The sequence below is a fragment of the Condylura cristata genome, unplaced genomic scaffold (genome assembly GCF_000260355.1).
Source record: "Condylura cristata isolate star-nosed mole 26May11 unplaced genomic scaffold, ConCri1.0 scaffold00021, whole genome shotgun sequence".
In the NCBI taxonomy this organism is placed as follows: domain Eukaryota; kingdom Metazoa; phylum Chordata; class Mammalia; order Eulipotyphla; family Talpidae; genus Condylura; species Condylura cristata.
Window position 1 is genome coordinate 11,229,774 of NW_004567122.1, and position 19,535 is coordinate 11,249,308.

Sequence of the window (19,535 nt, forward strand, 5' to 3'; positions counted from 1 at the left end):
TGGGGCAGGCGGGGATCGAACTCATGCAGAAGTGACTTTAGCTTCTCAGTGCTGTGCTTTAACCCGCTGCGCCACCAGGGAGGGCCCCCAGCCTATTTTTTAGGCTATATCTTGAATGTCCAATATCTGCTCATCTCATTCAACCCTTTTTTTTTTTAAGCAATCACTTCCCTTTTATTATCAATGAACTTCTTTTTCACATGGTTCCAATTTTTAAAGAGTCTTGAAATTATATGCTTACAAACTCCCATTTCTGCTCCTTAAGCATGGCTTGCTTTATATGCACAATTCTCTTTCAGAGACATTTTGTGCACATACAAACACAAATATACCTCCCAGCCCCCAACAGAACCACGCATGCGGTAATGTGAAGTCTGCTTTTTCTTTTGTCTGTTATTTCCTTCACCACTTACACTGAAGTAGCATGTCACCATCTTTCTCACTTTTGAGTGTCACACTATTCCATTTTGCAGGTATCTCTAAGTTAACCCCATTGCCTTGTTCATGGAGGTACAAATTATTTCTCATCTTTCACTAATCTACAATCAATCACTAATCTACGAACCTTTGCTAACTAGGTATGTTATGTTCAGTGCCGCGTGGGTAAGAACAGTGACATGACAGCTTCATCTAAGGGTGTGGAATTGCATGTTGAGCAGTGTGTGCGCTAAGTCGGCCTCCCTGGGGGTGCTGCTGGGTTTGCACCTCCACCTGCACTGGAGGAGAGTCCCCTTACCGGCACTGTCAGTAGTACAGAGGGCTGTTTGGATCGGGGGGCTTGGCAGGTGCGAGGAGTAAACCTGTACCTCGAATTTTATCTAGGTCCTAAACCAGTGTCCAGCAACAGAAATAACGTCACACAAAAGAGCAAGAGGCCAAAGTAAATGCAGATTTAGCTCTTTTTCAGTACGCCAGGTCAAAAAGAGGGGGTCTCATTTTCCTCCTCTGGTTTTTCAGGACAGAGCTACGGCAGCCACCACCGTTTAATTTCCCTTTGTGGAACCTGCTGTTTGTGTCCTGTGTTTGTTTCATGTGCGGTTGGGCTCCGAGTCTCTCTGGAGACTGCGTAAGGAACGTTACCCGTGGGGATGCAAGTCCTTGGCCACACGGGATGAGCTATGACCGGGGCTTCGTGTTTGTCTTTTACCTCTTTCCCGCAGTTTTGTTCAGGCTCAGGAAGACAGTTGACTGTGGGTGGGAAATGCAGCGTTGTGTTTAGGCTCTGCTGGTTCTGTTGTGGGGTAAAAGACCTTTTTTGTATAAGTCTGCAAGTGCACCCTACAAGACTTCTCTTACTATGTTAGCACTTCCTCTGTCAAATCTAAATCACTCATCTACTTGGGGTTTTTCTTGCTATGTTTGGTAGGAGGTGTTGATTCTACTTGATTTTTCTGCAGATGTCTATTCTCCGACCCGCAAGTCATTGTTCAGTAAGGCACATTTTCCCTACTGATTTAAGAGTCTGCCTCTGGGATCCTTTGAAATCCCTACTGTATTGCATCTGTTTTGGACTTTGTGTTCTCTCTTTACTGGCCTCGAAGTTAACTGAGGTGCCAGCGCCCTTACTTTAATTTTTGTTTCATCATCATCTGTTTTAATAGCTCTCTCATTATTCTTCCTTTCTAAGCTTTTCCTGGCTGTTAATGTGAATATTTACCTTCTTAAATACATGACCAAAGCTCTATCACTTTTATATGTGTTCCGTGCCACTGTCGCTTGTATATGTTTTAGCATTTCAATTGAAGTGACATTGCATTGCAGTATTGCATGTCTCCGGTATGCGTCATCATACATCAGCATGTGTCCGCTGTCCAGTCGCCTGGGCTTCTAGCCGTCAGCTCTCATTGACCTTTTTCAGTCCAATGACCCACCACCCTTCCCCACCCCTTCATTTACTTGCTCTTGTCTAAAAGTTGGTTTTCATTGAGTTCTTTCTTCTGCTTGGTTTCTTAGAAGCCACATGTGCATGAAATCACAGGGGGCTTGTCTTTCCACTCTCACTCAGACAGCCCTGGGCCCGTGCCTGCTGCCAGAGGGCAGCACTGCATCTTTGTGGAGGTTTGCTTTGCTTGCTTTGGTTTTCTGCAGCTGAGTAGTAGTCTGTTGTGTGCCGAGACCCCTTACAAAACCAGCTGCCAAACCGCTGACACCCAGGGATCTGGACACCCTCGTGTCACTGCAGCAGTATTTACAGTAGCCAACGGCTGGAAACAGCCCAAGTGCCCATCAGCAGATGAGTGGAGAAGTCATCATTTTTGTTTGGGATGCGAGTCAGCAGTTTTGTGCTCAACTTTGCCCTGGATATGTGAGCTGCCATTCCAAACCGCCCTCCTCCTCACCCAGAAAAGGCACGAGAGACTCCTGCCACCAGCCCCTAACTCCTAGGAGTGCTCCTCACCCCACCCCCCGACCCCAGGGCTTCCTGTGGGGTGACTGTCAGTGCCTGCTCGGCCTGGACAGGGGCATCTGAACAAACCCCAGCAGAGCTCGGCCTTGTGGCTGTGTAGGTAACCAGGCAAGAGTTCTCGTTGAACCTGCACCTGGCTTCCACCTCCGGTCAAGACCATGACCCCCTGTTCTGGAGTGAGAGGAGGTTAGACTGTTTTAATTTTGCCCTAAGATCTCGATTTTGTCAGTGTGTAAGTAATGCATGCTGGCGTTAATAGCTCTCGTTCTGATCCCTCTAACTCCCCCGCCAGCGAGCTTCCATCCAACCCTGTAGATGACATCCTTCATATGGGGAAGGTAATGGGAATACGTTGCACCGTTAGATTTTAATACTTGGCAAGGCATCAGTAGCTGAATTACTGTGATATTTCAAGTGTTTCCGTTTTCTCCAGAGGATATAGGCAGCATTCGCTTGTCCCTACGCCTGAGAAACACCTTTCACCGTGTGCGAAGTACACTGGGCTCCCCAGGCCGCCAGCTTCTTGCTCTCTTACTTCCTGCCAGCTTGACCTTCTCTCTGCCCTCCACACCTAGGGCTGCTCAGGACTTGGCCTTGAGTTCTGTCCTTCCCTCTTCATTTTCTCTAATGTTTCCTCTGAGCTCATAGAACTCCCTAACTACCGATGCCTTCCAAATTTATCTCAGCGGTCCAGATTTCTCCTATGAGTGACTTGCATGTTAAAGCTTCCCACTTGGCATCTATCCTCAGATGACGGTGGCCAAAACAGAACTCGTCTCCTCCCCCACCCCAGCACCTGCCCAGTGAACTCCGGAAATGGCGCTGCCTTGCACCGTGCTGTTCAAAGTGGAAACCCAGCCATCTATGACTCTTCGCTCCCTCATTCCTCCCACCTGCAGCCCATCAGCAAGTTCTAGCAAGATCTCCAGACTGTATCTTTAGTGCACCCACTATCTCCATTTCCATGGCAACCCCCACTTCTCTGGTCCAGGTCATGGGAATACTAACAATAACCAATCAGATGCGATTGTGCTGCCTACCTGGGTTCCTCACTCCATTCTTGCCTCTCTCTGCTCTGGATTCCCCAGAGCAGAAAGGACGAGCCCTTTCCGCTGCAAATCAGGTCCCGTCGTGTCTCTGCCCTACCCTGCCTGGGTTTCTCTTGACACCTGGGATGAAATCCAGCCTTGGTGCCATGGCCGACAGGATCTGACATGTTTCGTCACTGTGTGTCTCTTCACGTCATCCCCTTTCACTCTGCCCCTGGCCATTAAGTTTCTGCCACTTTGATTTCCTCAGCATCTAGGCTGTTAGCCAGGGAGGCCCTTCTCCTTCTGGCTGTTGACATGCCTGCTCTGCTCTTTACCCAGGTCGCGCCTGAAATGGGGTTCCTTCAGAGGTCTTTCCTGATGACCACACCTGCTGTCACCTCCAGTATATTGTTGTTTGATCTCCTCTTTGTTTCCTCCTTTGAAGCGCCCACAGGCATGATTATTTTATTCAGTTGCTTTAAGTGTGCTTTCTTGACCCTCTTCGTTTCCTGGCGTGAGGCCGCCTCCCTCTACTGCTGACTTGCGTGCACCCCATTCCCTCTACCTCCACACCCCACGTGCATGGCAGGTGCCCAGCTCAGTTTGTGGCCCAGGAGTCTGGAGGGTCCATAAACAGTGAGCAACAGTGAAGGGTGGGAACCCCGGGAAGCCGAAGACATACCATGTCTCTCTAAATGTGTCCTGTGGTACAATAAAACCAGTTTTGAAATCATTTCAGTTGTTGATAATAAAAAGCACCTCCGTAGTAGATGCTTTTTTTCCGGGGAATCACTGAAGGAGGATATTCTCTGGGTTTCCTGTGGTTTTGCAAAATCCTGCTGCTGCAGTGACTTAGCCTATGGTGGTCTGTTTGCACCACATTTCAAAAATGTCATCCGTTGATTTCTCTTGAGTGGCGCATTAGTTCCCTCTCTGTCAGATGCGTGTTAACTAACACTGGGACCTACTCCGCGATTCTGGGCAGTGAATATGGATAATAACAGGACCGTTGATTTAAGAAGGATTGGTTGTTTTCTACTAGGTGGACATAGTCCCTGTCCCCAAAGGAGCCTCGCCGAGAAGTAGAGGTGACCTTCTTACAGAGAAAGCCTCATCCTCTGTGACAGCACCAGAAAGAGGCACAGGCAGGGATCACTGTAGGGTAGAGGAGGGAGTCTGCTGATTTGACTGTGACATGGACAGTGTTCTAAACAGAGGCTGGGGAGTTTGGACACAGTGTGCAAAGATAAAGGAACATGATTAGAGGGACCTGCAAGGGGGCAGGAGGCAAAGAGGTAGACCAGATGGACACACTGGTTGTGGAACCGGGGCTTTGAAGTTCTCCTCATGGAGTAGTGGCATTTTCTCTGATGAGCTTCTTGTGGGAAGGCATTAGAGGAGCAGGAGAGCTTCTGGCAGAAGGCATCTATCCGTGCAGATGGGCAGTGGGGACTCATCACCCAGGACAGAACAGAGTGTGGAAGACTCGAGCTGGCCCATAGTAGAGCAGGGGCTTTAGGAGAGAAATGAGCTGGATACCTTGGAGGAGCAGCAGGTGAAAAGTGCAAGGTGTCCCAGAAAGCTATGGAGGAGAATTTTTTTAGGAAGGAAGGAGTGATGAATGGCAGGTGGATCCAGTGCGATAAAAGCTAAAGTGGCAGGAGTGGATTTCATCACTCAACTATCTTTGATGACTTTGACAAGTGTAGTGTTGGTGGGTGAGGGAGACAAGAGCCACATAGGGGTGTTGGGGTGTGAAAGCGACATGAGAACATGAATACAACCTTGGGCAGGCAGAGCCAGCCGGGTCCTCAATCTGTGTTATTTTGTTTTTAGTGAAATGTAGAGACTTAAACTGGCTTGATGCTCTGCTGAGTGGGAGGACACAGAAAATATGGGTCTAGGTGCAGGAGACCTGGATTTAGGGATAACACAGCTTTAGACAAATGCTGTAGAGAGAAGAAGAAGTGTTGTCTGCACTCTGATATGTTTTCGACTTGGTGTTTAGCCAAGGCGCTCACTGTTGAAGACAGTAGACCATCGAACTGGGTAGTTCCATTTTTGGTAGAAGTGGGGATGTCGGTCTAAATAACAGTACTCCTTATGTGACAATACCCCTTTCTTCTGTGACGATACCCCTTTTCTTAGGCCTTGATAGCAGTTCCCAAACTGAGCAGTGACCACATCAGGGAAGTAGTCGTGTCCTCTCAAAGTACCTAGATCGAAAGAGACAAATTGGATACAGATGTCTGAAGCAATTGGGGGGGGGGGGCGTACTCCTTTAGAAATAGGCAGTACTCAGTAAATACATAGAGTCTTCTAGATGACTTTGAGCTCCTTTATCTCAATGTCGTCCTGGGAGTGGCGAGACCAAGCAAGAATATTTCTAAGGCCAACTTGGCCTGGCTTACTGATGATGTGTCTTCACTGGAACCTGGAAAATTAGAATTTGTATTATCATTGGTATGTGTCAGGCACGTTAAGGTCTCCACATAGAAAGTTGTGTTAAAGGCAGAGGCAGAGCCCTTATCTTCCACTAGCTTCATCTGTTGTCTGCACTTTGATATGTTTTCGAGAAGTCCCCTGAGCCCCCAATTCCTTGAGGTAAGAGAAGTGGAAGTTCCGGCCTCAAAAGTAAGACCGACGATAGTGGGTGCTTTGAATGACAGCGCGGGAAGGAGCTCTGACCTGAAGAACTGTGAAGTGGAGTGGGAACTGGTAACCGTTTCAGCAGTGGGGAAAGATGCCTTGGGGCTCCAGAGCAGCAGCGGAGTGAGCACCCCCCTCTCAGAGACCTGGCCTGCCTGCCTGCTTAGCCACCCACTTAACCGCACGGGTACCCTTGTGTTCTTTTCATCTCATGCTTTCTATTTAAGTTGGCTACTTGCCAAAGGCAAAGACTATCTCACCTTTCTCAGAGGGGGGAATACTCCTGGCATTCTGGGCAGACAGGTCTTTCTGGTACATGAGACTCCAGAAATTCCATGTGGTTGGCACCCCTGGCTCCTGGGCTCTAAATGCCAGTCACACCGCAGTCAAAAATGATGCCAACCTAATTCCCATATGTTTGTGGGTGTTCCTGAGGGTCTGGTGGGCTGGGTTCCCCGAATGTCAAGGAAAAGAGGAAATGCTGACTTCCCCTCCCCTCCCCTCCCCTCAGCCTCTCTCATTTCTCTCCTGTCCTAACTTTTTAAAATTCTGTTTTCCATTGTGGTATGAGGAAATGACAACAATACCTCAAACAGAGTTTTTGTTAAAGGCTGAAAACAAATTAATAATCCAGGAGAAGGCTGAAGGGGGCTAGAAGAAAAGAGATCATGTAGACGTGAGGAAGCTGAGGGATAGGTTTCTGCACATCTGTGTGTGTTCTGTTGTGATTTTCTCGCTGAAGCCATGAACCTGACTTCCAGTAAGGACACTCGTGTGTGTGGGCACTATGTGTGGGGTCGGTCTCATCGCAGGACACCCTAAATTGATGCCCAGAGAACATAGTTACCAGTGCTACGGATTTAGATCCAGCCCCTGAAAGACAAGAACCACTTATCAACCAACTCCATTCGGATTTCATCCTGGGGCTGGGGGGAAGCCCAACCGCCTGGCATGGGCTCTTATTTCCAAATGCTCCTACCTGTAAGTTGAGCGCCCATATAGCCAGTTTTCCGCTTTAACGTCTCTAAAATGAAGGCTTCCCTGTGTGTGTCACTACCATTTTCTCAAAAGCCTAAAACCACACCCCAGAAACAGTGTACCTGGATAGCTGGCCGTGACTGCTCAGCGCCATCTGTCGTGTGTTTCAAAAACCTGCACTCACCCTTCCAGACCCTTCCCGGCATACTGAAGTTGCTTTTCTCCTTTCCTTTTTCAGTTGTTCATGGTGGACAATGGAGCAGATGACTGGAGAATAGCCATGACTTATGAGCGTATTTTTTTCATCTGCTTGGAAATACTGGTGTGTGCTATTCACCCCATACCTGGGAAGTACACGTTCACGTGGACAGCCCGACTTGCCTTCTCCTATGCCCCATCCACCACCACCGCTGATGTGGACATTATTTTATCGATACCAATGTTCTTAAGACTCTATCTCATCGCCAGAGTCATGCTTTTACATAGCAAACTTTTCACAGATGCCTCATCTAGAAGCATCGGAGCACTTAATAAGATAAACTTCAATACGCGTTTTGTTATGAAGACCCTAATGACTATCTGCCCAGGTACTGTGCTCTTGGTGTTCAGTATCTCCTTGTGGATAATCGCTGCGTGGACTGTGCGAGCTTGTGAAAGGTAAGTTGCTTTCTTTTCCTGAAAACATTATTTACCAGATGGTTTTCTTGAGGGTGGGAGAAAGAACACCTTTGGGACTCGATGCCCAGAGTGAGTCACTCTCTCGTAAAGTTTGATTCTTCCCGGGGAAGAATAAGAGTGATGACGCTTTTTGAATGAGGGTGACACGCTTGTGAGGCTTTGCCAGACAGCAGTCTCTTCACACAACTATTGACTTCGCTAATCGGGTCAATTTTTCAGTAGAGGCTGCCTTTGGCATCTCTGTTGAAATCTGGAGACCTCCAAATCATGTCAGAGACGTGTGTTGAAACGTTAGTTTCGTGGAAATGCTGAGTCCATTTGGTGCCTCATTGGTTATCAGAGTTGATTGTCATGGAGACGGAAATCGGATGGAAATGTGGTAAAGCAGGAGGTTTGAACTTGAGGGGACATCTGAGTGGTGTGGAGATGGCAATGTCTGTTGATAGCTGTTTCACATGATTATCTGATAAGGAAGTTACCTATATACACACTTACTGATTTCTCAGTTATTAGTGAGAAGGGATGCTGTATGTTCCTTCATTGTCTAATGCACTGGTGGTCAGGAGCAAGACCTCAGAATTCAGAGCTGTTCAGTAAGCCTGATATTCTCAGTTATAACGTCAGTCATGTTGACCTCCCCATTTAACAAGCCAGCAAAAATAGTATATTATGTAAGCAGGAAGAATTCTACCATGTGACTTTAGTGAACAAAATTCAAGCTGGAATTAGTACTAGACAGGCAGGAATGACCTAGAGGTTTCTAGAATTGTGGAGTGTTAAACTATTGGGCGTGGTAGTAGTTATTTCTAATTTAGGTTTTGAAAATCAAAGTAATATGTGTATAGTATGTAATGAAAAAAATATATCTGCATGGGAATTGTTGCAAAAAAAAAAAATAGCACTTCTGTACCGTCCTTCCTCCATTTCTACGTCAGAAACTGCCACCGTAATTTTCTTAGCCACTGCTTGGTAGTTTCCATGATTCTAGATGAAATTGTGTACATTATCAAACCTAGACTTTTCACTGTGTATTGATCCAAGTTGGGGTTTTAATTCCCTTTCACTGGACTCACACATAACCCTCTCCTCTGTCTAACCCTCCCCAGGTCATTTCTGTTCTCCCAATAAGTTACAGAAAAGCCAACCGTCTGTATGTCTGTATTCCACGCTTAAATTATTAGGGCTATGTTGTAGTTGAATAGCACAGTACACACGAGAATCATTTTGCCTCCCCCGCCCCCCTTTGGAATTAAAAATTGCCTCATTCTGTTTGCTCAGTTTTCTCACTTTCCAGTTGGTTTGATTTTTTTTCATATAGTTATCATGCAATCATCCCTAAGTTTTTACACAGTACGTAAACTCCTTTTTCTGTATGATCACCATATATTGAGCGACTGTTAGATTTCACCTTCAAGGAATAATTCTTGGGACAGTCTAACCTGCCTCTACATCATGTTGGGGATTTCCTGTGCTCTATTTGCATCTACCCTTTTTCTTGAGACCTGTTTCACCTTGTTTATTCATTTCTTCCTTCATTTTGTCAGAATCCATCTTCAAATGGCCATAATGAAAGATAGTGGGCAAGAGAGTTACTTTATGTGTCCTTATGGGAGCGGCAGCCTTTATTATTTTCTGATGAATTGAATACCAGGCTGGAGCTAAAACTCTAGGTTGGAAACCATTTTTCCCCTCAGATATCAGGGCTAGCAGTTTGATGCTTTCCATCTTTCAATCCTTTTTTTCTGGACACGTAGGAGCAGTGTTGTACAGTTGCGGGCACAGGAGGCATGCATCCTTTTTAATTGAGTGTGCAGAGGTTGAGAGGGCCTGTTCTGTCTTGGAATTAATGTTCTTCAGTTCTTGGGGAATTTCTTGAATCATGTAATAGTTTCTTTGTGGTGGTTGTGTGGCTATAGGCCCTCCTATAGTATTTAATTTTCTCGTTTTTTTTTTTTCTTTTTTTGGCTATAGGCCCTCCTATAGTATTTAATTTTCTCGTTTTTTTTTTTCTGTACCATTTCTGATTTTGCCCGATGTGTGGATGAGAACCTCATTTTTATCCTTTAAACTTTCTGTTGAGATTATTTCTTTTAGCTTGTGTTAGCTTTCGGTGTCTCCTTTTTGATCATTGAATGCCCACATTAAAATATAGAGTACCACATTTCTATTTTATAGCGGTATGCTTATTTCTCTGGAGATGTTAACTTGTGAACGATTTGATCTTTCCTATTTTTGGTTTCCCAAAGATTGTTTTTTCATTTGTTTTGGCTTCTATTTAAAAAGCTGTCCTTAAGTATCTATGTAGCCCTGACTGTCTGCCCTTACTTAGCTGATCAGAAGCTTGTTCTCCCTATCTAGAATTTTCCCAGTGTGGGGTTTCCTGAATGGTGATTGGGTTGTGGGGGAGCCTGGGACTCCTTCTTCAGTATCTTTACATATTTTCTGATTTCTCCGAACACTCCACTGCCCCCTGGAAGGTCTTTTTTCTCCCTACTTCCCCTCTTCCCCCATTTTGGGGTACAGGTCAGTAGTCCAGGGGGTGAGAGCCTTCACCAGAGACAGAGTGGGGAGCAGAACAGGCAGATCTACTGAAATATGCTGCTGAGGGGAGCAGCGGGTGAGACGGGAGAGGTCTGCTGCACCATGTGGGTCAGCCCCGTGGCCGGGGATCGAACTCTTGCTGCAGTAGCTGCAGACAGCTTCTAGTGCTGCGCTTTAACCCGCTGCACCACCCAAGAGGAGGGCCCCGGGAGGCTTTTCTACTGTCCTGCCAAGATGGTAGAAACCTAGGTGAGTTCTGAGAATTCAAAGGTACTGTGCAAATATTAATTTATTTTCCTCGTTGCACCGCAGCCGGCCTGCTCACTACAGTGCGTGCTGCCCATACTCGACGTCTGGCCTCTGCAGACGCTAAGCTTCCGTACTTCCGCTAGGAAGTCTAGCCCACAGGGCTAGTCTAGCCCACCTAGTCTAGTTCTAGGTCTCTCCTGGCCCACAGGGAGGAGAAGAAACAGAGGAGGCTAAATTTCTCTTCTGCAGCATTTGACCCTGTCTCCAAAGTCCGCCTCTGCCATTGGCTCCAGGCACAGAGGTCTGACGTGCAGACTCTGGCGGGAGCCCGAGGGCCGCTTCTCAGGACCAGCGCGTCTGCTGTAGGGCTTGCTACCACTGCCAGCCTTTCTCAAGGCCGGCGAGGAGGCGGCCCATTAGCCTTCTCCTTGCTTCCTTCTTTCTCCACTACCTGTCGCTGGTGCTTGTTGTCTTTGTGGGTTTTATGCTGTTTGTTTGTAGTAAGGGGGCTCGGTGGGCAAGCTGAGAGCAGCGCGCTGGTGGAACCCACCAGACATTCTTGGGGACCAGTTTCCAGCACCGCGCTGCTGAACCTTTGGTCAGTCTTCTCCACACACTTGGCCCATGAGGAATCAAACATTTCTTCTCAAAAAAAGGTAGGCTCCGTTTGGCGGGGCTTTGTTTCCTAGCAATCCTGGTATTTAGAGGCTTCTGATATTTTCCGGAGCAGATGCCCCTGTAACGCTTGAAGAATAAATATGGAAAACCTTAGTGGAGTCACCTGTTTAGTTTATGAAGATTGCTCTGCAAAGGTGCGCAGCAACCTAGGCGTGGGTGTGAAGCAGCCCTGTGGGCTGTGCAGGTGGAGGTTGGGCCTGCACCAGCTGCCGCTTCCCCAGGGGGCCCGAAGGTAGCCTCGAAGCTGCACCTCCATGCATTTCATTTTCAAAAAGTGGTTCCTCTTTGCTGTTCTAACCTATTGCCAGTAAACACAGAGCCTGAGGCTGGCTGGGCCAGACCTTAGCAGCCCTGAGGACGTGGTCTGGGGCATATTAGCCTGTCACAAGCACTGAGAGTGAAAACTGTCCACTTCGTATCACGAGTGAGCGTGAAACCACCTCTTAGGTGACGGAGCAGATCCTGCTGGCGAGGCCGGGAGGAAGGCCAGTCTGGGCTGGGCCTGCCCTTACTTACTCCTGCTCACGCGGCTCACGCCGGCTCGCTCTGCTCATTGTCCTGTTGTTTCTTTTGCACACCGAATGGATCCACGAGCTTTCCTCTTCCAGAGGTATCATTTTACATTGGCACAACGTGTAAAAGAGAAAAATAAAAGCGTTTCCCTATTTTGTTTTCACTTAATTTCCTATGTTGCCGCACGTGATGTTGAGATGGTGACTATGTGACAGAAATGTCAAAAGACCTTCTTTTTCACAAAGTTGGGGGCTTTGAGCATGACATCAGCTGCATCTCTCGTTTCTGTGGGGGTCTTGTTGCCGTCCCCCGCCTCTTCTGTGATGTTCCTCAACACGTAAAGCAATGCTTGGGTGGGGTTTGGATTGGGATGGTCTCTGCCTACTAAAGGGAGATTCATTCACCCTGATGGAAATTCTCCTCTTTGTTAATCAGAAGTCTCAGGCCCTTTTTAAAAAAGATTTTATTTATTCATGCCTACAAGAACTGGGGTACAGGCCAGAGGTGCTGGGGGTGAGACAGAGTAGGGCACAGAACAGGCGGATTTACTGAAATACATCCCCACGCACCCGTAGCCCTTCCCCACAGCCCCCTGAGCTTCCCCTCCCTCTCCTGGTCCTCTCCCCTTCCTCTGCCTCTGCTCTGTGGTCGGTTGGTGTTAAGGTTTGCCTTTTATGACTGCTTGGTGTGTCTATTCCACATTTGAGGAACACCATCTGGCGTTTATCTTTCTCCTTTTGACGTAATTGGCTTGTCATAACCCCTTTCATGTTCATCTAAGTTGCCCCAAATGGCCTGCGATTTATCTTTTTTGATTGCTGAATAGTATTCTAGCGTGTGTGTGTGTGTGTGTGTGTGTGTGTGTACACACGCCATACCTTCGCGATCCATTCACCTGTTTTGGGGCGTTTAGTGTCTTACATACCTTAGCTGGTGTAAATAGTGCAGCAGTGAACATAGGGGTGCTGGCTGCCTTTCAAATTAGTGTTTTTGTGTCCTTGGGATAGACCTAGCGGTGGCCTTGCTGCGTCCTGTGGCAGATTCATTTTCATTTTCTTTTGAGGCATCTCCACCCTGCCTCCCCTGGCAGCTGGACCAGGCCCACAAACATGAGAGGCTTCTCTGACCCCACAACTGGTATTTACCTTTCTGTATCTAGGTACTAGTCTGTGACGGCTCTCAGAGCAGGGTTCTAATTGAAACTGAACATTTAAGTTTCAACAGGTGCTAAGCATTGGAGAATGCTTGGGTTTTTGCATCCTCGTTTTCAAGTTTCTCATTTCAAAAGGTTTAGGTTGTGTTTGCCAGGAGGAGGAGACGGATAGAATCTGAAAGTCTCATTTGTTCCTGCAATATTTAATTATTCATGGAGGGCCAGATGTAGGAGAATGTGAAGAGAAGAGCAGCGCTTTGGAATGCACGGGCTTGTTGTCGTCATCTGCCATTTATGATCTTCCTTCACATTTTCAGGAGAGCTGGTCCGAGACAGCCTCCTTTTCAGCCTTGACCATCAGGGATGATTTTTTTTTTTTTTCCAGTTGATGTACTAAAATTTGAAACATGCTACTGTGATCAAGTTTCTTGAGTGGTTGAACAAGTGGTCATGAAATATGCATGGCAGTCCTCTGATTTATTAGAGTATTTGGGTAATTAGATTATTTCTTACCACTTCAAGTCTCAGCTGTTGCTAAGTAAACGCCGAGCATTTCATCAATGGATTTGTAGTTTGTGGTTGACGGCGATGTAATACTTGGTAAACTCACACTCCCAGGGTCTGATTCATACCTCCGGATATAGCATTTTCAGGCTCCTAAGTGAGTCACAACTTTAAAATGGGCCCTTTCAAGTTATAAACATCGGCAGTTCGAGAGGATTCACGCATCTGTGACTTGCCGAGCATTGATGCAGTGTAATGTTTGCCAAATAATTGGTCATTGAAGTCTTAAAGAAAAGCCAATACTCTCTCTCCACCCCAGTTTTCTCTCCATCCCTACAGTGATAGGTTTTTTTAGTTTTTTTTTTTTTTAACCTGTCTCCTGAGACATCAACGAGGCTTAATATTTGTTGGCAAGGTGCTTTGACATCCTGATCTGAGAGGTACAACTTGAAAAGTATGAGCAATGATGACATTCAAGCAGACAAGAAGAAGATGCACTGTGCAGACATCCAACCTCAGTGACCCAGCAGTCAGTTTCTTACAGCCGCCTCACCCTGAAGCCAGCACGCTGGTGAGGTTTTGTGGCACAGGGGTCTTTGAACACCCTGTGCAGCGAACCCGTGGCCTCAGGCTGGGGCAGGCACGATGGTGCCTCGAGGTCAGCTTTAGAGCCGCCATGCTGGACAGGAAGAAGGAGCATCATCGAGTCTGTGTGTAGCTGTCTTGACACATAATGCCTGTGGTGAAGAAAGTTCATATGCTCATTAGATATAGACGGGCTTTGGTTGGAGAAAACTCAGGTGTGTGCTGCTCGCCTGCAGCATAGTCCTCCTTCTCTTTCTTTAGGATGTTCATATCCTTTATTTTTGCTATTAGCTATCTGCAGAACAGCATTAAAAGAGACATTCCAGGCAAAATGCTTTTTTCATGCAATAAAATGGACAGATTTAGAAGATTTGCTGCATTTGGGCCAACCCCTTCCAGGTATGTTAAGAGATATGACCCGTGCGCATGTGCTTCAGCTGGCTTCGCGCCCTGCGACTGCAGCTAGGGAGCTGAGCCCTGGAGCTGGCGTGGGAGTAGGGAGTGTGTCCCGTTGGCAGGACGGCTGCCCGCCCGGCACCCTGAGGACTGGATGAGCCGTGTCTGCCCTGCCACCCCTCGGTGGCACAGCTCTTAGCCATGGATGAGGCTGTGCGAGGGGCTGCGAGTCCTTGAACTCTGCCACTCTGTCAGCAACAGCCCCGTCCTGTCCCTGATTCAAAAGCCCACAGGTGAATAAATAGGCTGATCACTGCCAGGTTCCTAGGGCCATTGGAAAAGGCCCAGTCGTCTGGGATTTAAAACTAGGATCGTGCTGAAGTCGCTGCCAGTCCAAGCACATGGTCATTATTCAATAAATGTCCGGTGATCAAGTGAAGGACCCGAACAACTTCACACAGAGTTTCACTATCGTTTCTGGCTCCAGTCTTAACAACAGGAGACTTGTCCTTGTAGGATTTCCTTTTTGAACCACTTTATTGGTGTATAATTTACATAGTTATTTTACACGCACAATTCAGTGGTTTTCGTAAGTGTTCACAGCTGTGCAGTTACCACTGTGTTTGAACGAGCCCTGTAACCCCGAAAAGACCCGTGGTCCCCATGTGCGCTAACTCCCTGGGGACTTCTAACGTGCCGTCTGTCTTGATAGACTTGCTTTGCTCAGCCTTTTGTCCAAGTGGAATCCGGTAACAGCCGCGAGCGCCTGGCTTTTCCCTCCCTTAAAGATCTTCGCGTTCACTGCTGTGGCTGCGTCATCCTTGTGAGTCCCTTTCACCGGCGAAGGGCGCGGTTCCCAGGATGTTCACTGCACCGTTAGCTTTTCAGCTTTGGGCTTTTTGGAACTCGGACACAAATGCCTCTGTATGAAACAGTCCTGCTTCTGCAGGTGAACACCAACAGCTCGCTCGCCCGTGCACACGCCACCAGCGCCACTCTCTCTTTCGGAGTTTTTTCCTTTTTCTTAAATTTGTTTTTCTTGCATCACTCAAGTTTTGGACAGCGTTTGATTTCTCCCCTCGGATGTAGTTCCCGTAGTTTCTCCACCACGATAGCACCACAGAGCCTGTGCTCTTCCCTCCCCTGTCCTGACCCCTCTCGTTCCCCTTCCTTGCCTATGGTCCCCTTGTGAGTTTTGTCTTTTTATCTTGACTTTTTGTTCGCTCCTCTGTAGCCCACCTGCACATGAAACCATCCAATATTAATCTTTTTCCTTCTGACTTATTTAGCTTAACGTCACCCCTGGCAGCTGCATCCCTGTTGGATCGTCTGCTGTGATAGCTGAGGAATGTGACACTGTGGAGAGAGCACGTCTCTCTCCCCCGGTTGGGGCATTTAGGTTGTTTGCATATTGAACCTGTTGGAAGCAGTGCAGGTTTCCTTTCTAATTAATGTTCTTGTGTTCCCGAGTAGGTTCCTGTGTGTGGAGAGGCTGGATTATACCGGAGATCCGTTTTTAGTGTTTTAAGGAGGAGGTTGTATTCTTATCCCATCTTTGACAGGTAGGGGTCTGTGTGCACGCACCTGGGCGCATCTATCTCCCAGCCTTCTGAGAGACATATAAATGCACGGACGGATGTGTCACATTATCAGTCATCTATTAGGTTCTCTCTAGATTATCTATTTAACATAGCTTACAGACATGACTGTATGTTTTACTCTGTCTAGTCAGTGTACATAGTATTTTATGGGCAACACCTTTTCCTGTGAGCTTCTTGACTATCTTCTTGGACAAAATAACTGTTTATATTGTCCATTTTAAAATACCATCTTTCCTATTTGAATTTTCAGAGCTCTTTGTAAATCCTGATTGCCAGATCTTTCTACGGCCGCAGATCTGTGAGTTGCAAATATTTTCACTCTTGTCTTTTTTGAGCCTGTTGGATCGCTGTGTTTCCCTTCGTCAGCGTGGCCTTCCATCCAAAGCCACCCAGTAAAAAGCCGCGTCCTCTTGTGAGTCCTGTGACTTTCTTGCTAACTTTTCTGCTTCCAAGGAGGGCATTTTGCTGGATGTGCTTCTCCTTGCCATCCTTTTCCTACTCTGAGTCTTGCTTTTCTAGTAATGAGAGGAAGGAAGGGGTGAGATTGTGGTTTCAAACCTTAAAAAACCTTTTCAGTTCTTGCACTGCTTTGAAGGCCACGTAAGTGAGGAGACTGATTCAGGGGGTGCTCATATATTTTCATGAAGGGTGACGGTGCCTTTGGCTCACTTCCAATGGAAGTAATTAAAATTCTGGATTTTCTTGTTTTCCTCCATCTAAGGCACTAAACTTCCTCTATGACTCAGAGCAAACATTTGTAACATGTCTGGCCCCATTTTAGGGATGTAGCAGGAGGTAGCTCAGAACCAAGCCCCCCCTCCTTCTGTGCGACCTTGCGGGGTTCCTAGCACCCGGCATTCCCACCTCTGGCAGAAAGGTGCTCTTTCAGGCCTGCCCCACAGGTGATCACCAGAACTAGGCCTCACAGCTTCGTGTCGGGTGTGGATTACAGAGCTCAGGACAAGCCGCAGGCTCTGTCCTCCACGGTGGCTCAGGAGCAGACATTTGAGCCCCTGCTAACTGTCTCTCCATTCAGGGTTCCTCTCACACAAGATAGATCATGGTACTTTATTGTATTTGATGTTCTACCAAAAAATCTTAAGATTTTTTTAAAAAGATTTGGCATTGTCGTTTTTAGAACCACTGAGGTAACTTGAACCTGATAGACTATAAAGATGAATTCCACTGCCTGGGTCCAGTTGGATGGGCCGAAATTATGATTTGTCAAGTCATCATGGTGAAGAAGTTAAACTGGTGACTTTTTTAGTTTAAGAAAGCAGTTGCAGTATCTCATATGTTGAGTATATTAGTAATAATGACTCTGTTTTGGAACTCAACCAGGCCTAAGATAGCATCTATGGAGAACCATCCTGAGTTTCCCCCTTTATATTGGGGGCCCTTTATGTTTCTGTCCTTGGGCACACACCCCCAAATGAGGCATCATGTATCAAGAGACCAGCTGTGGCCAGTGGTCAACATCTGCTTAGCGATAGTCTGTCCCTAGAATGTCTGGCAATCCGTGTCTGGAAGTGTCTAGACTTCCTGCCTTCAGGGTGTTCAAGAGCCTGAACCTGTGTTTCTTGCCATCGAATAACATGTTTCAGTTTTATTTAAATGAGTTTCAAGAAGTGTGTAGGTATCGTTGTGAAAGTAGAGCCAATACTCTTGGTCAAACGCCCTCCATTATTGATGTTGCATGTCAATAGCTTTTATTCTTTTCATTCACCACCACCTCCCATGTACCCCAAGGATCTCTGTTCTTTCAGTTCCATCAAAATCATTGGCATGTCTCTTGGTGGGCTAGGACTTGGGGGTGGGTAGGCATGAGGTGCTCAGCAGTTAGATGGTAAAAGAAATGAGAACCATGGTAGGAAATTTGGTGATTTGGTGTCATGGGAAGAAAAGCCAGGAAGGCGATTAGAGTAGAGGTTACTGGCATGATAAGCTCAAAACTTGTATGTGATCCTGAGTTGGCTCTGTGAGTTCTCCCTCCAGTCTCCAGTTCAGAGATAATCTTAGGTTTCCTGTGGGATTTGATATCCTGTGCGTGAACACCAGACCTGAATGAAACTCCATAAAAATAAAAGCCATATTTAGTAGCATCGAGGTCCCCACTGAAGCCACAGCCCTTTCCTGTCTGGGTCACATGCATGTGACTTCATGTAGTAAAGTAATCCCCAACGTCCTGATAACGAATACCATGTGGAACAAAGGTTTCATCTTTATTATCATCAAGAATGGGGTTCACTTGCAGGTAATTAGAATTTCACTATTAGCAAGTAACAGAGGTTAAAGAGGACCCCTCTGTTGATATAAATTTCTCGGAAGCAACAGCAAAAATAGCCCTTGGCTAATTTTTTTGAAAACTGCAGACACACTGGTCTTGGGACTCGAAGCCTTCTCTAGGTGCTAGGCCAGTCGGCAGAAGCCTCGCAGGAATGAGACAGGCGTGGCCAGCGGCCCCCAGACCCCTGTCCGAGGCCAGCCAGGAAGAGTGGGTTAGCTCTGGCCAGCGCCCAGACTTCCCACAGAGCTGCCTGGTCTTTTATCCTGGGCTCCGATGACCACTCGCCAGTCACATGGTGCCAGAGGAGGCAGCAGGAGACCTTCCTGCTGGCGTAGGTGACAGGGCTTCCACCGTGCAGAGAGGCCTGCAGCAAGAGGTCACAGGTGCCCTGGAACCACTTTCATGAGAGTTCCGGTTCTCAGGTCCCTGCTGTCACCCCTCTGCCACTCAGCCCAGTCCCCGGTGGGCTTCAGTATTGCTGGTGCCCTGATAGCCCCACGGAGAGCAGGCACCCGGCGTTGCTCCTGCTGGGAGTGTGCACCCATCAGCTGCCCGCCCGCCTGCACAGCTCTGAGAGCCCTGCCACAGCCTTGGGGAAGACGGGGCTGAGTTGGAAACCACCAGGCTTGACCCCTGTCTGCAGGGGAACAGCCCTGTCTGCAGGGGAGCTGATGCCTGAGGGGATCATGTAGCCGGTTGGAAAGGTGACTACCAGACAGTGAGTGTTTCTCCTGGCCCTTTATCCAGTTTTGCTTTTTACTGGATGTGTTGTGTGATTTTGCCTTTGTATTACGTTATGCTTCTTATTGGTCATTTGGACATGGACAGAGCTAACAAAGGTCATTTTCCCCTAAAGACTCACCATGGACATTGACAATAGGCTGGTGAATGGTATGACTTGGATTTATAATAATAGAAAATTAAACCAGTAGCTTCACACTAACTTAGTCAAATAAGTGATTTAATCACTCACTCTGTAGACTTTTGACCAGTTTGACGGTTTGACCGGCTTAAAGTAACTAGTTTGAACTCTCAATGATGCTGGCATATTCTTTTACCACCAAGTCTTTCATTGAACCTTCTCCTGTCATACACCTGCCTCATGGGGGTTGATAACTTCCCTATAAATTATGCAAGAGTTGATGAAATCAAAATGATGCCTTTCCAATGTGCTGAGCCAGTAAGGCTGGTAACCCCAGGGCCAAAGCAGGCACACCCCCATTTGACTCTGAACAGCTCATGAGCTAAGAACAGTGAACAGTTGTGTGGTGTTTTTTTTTTTTTT

At 47.2% G+C, this 19,535-nt stretch overlaps 1 protein-coding gene across 1 annotated transcript in view; it reads left to right on the plus strand.

The window, feature by feature from the left end:
- Nucleotides 1–19,535, plus strand: part of KCNN2 (potassium channel, calcium activated intermediate/small conductance subfamily N alpha, member 2) — a 121,386-nt gene that overhangs the window by 29,466 nt on the left and 72,385 nt on the right. The window contains exon 5 of the mRNA XM_012727739.1: nt 7,304–7,722. Coding sequence (XP_012583193.1) covers nt 7,304–7,722 — 419 coding nt within the window. The remainder of the gene's footprint in view (nt 1–7,303; nt 7,723–19,535) is intronic.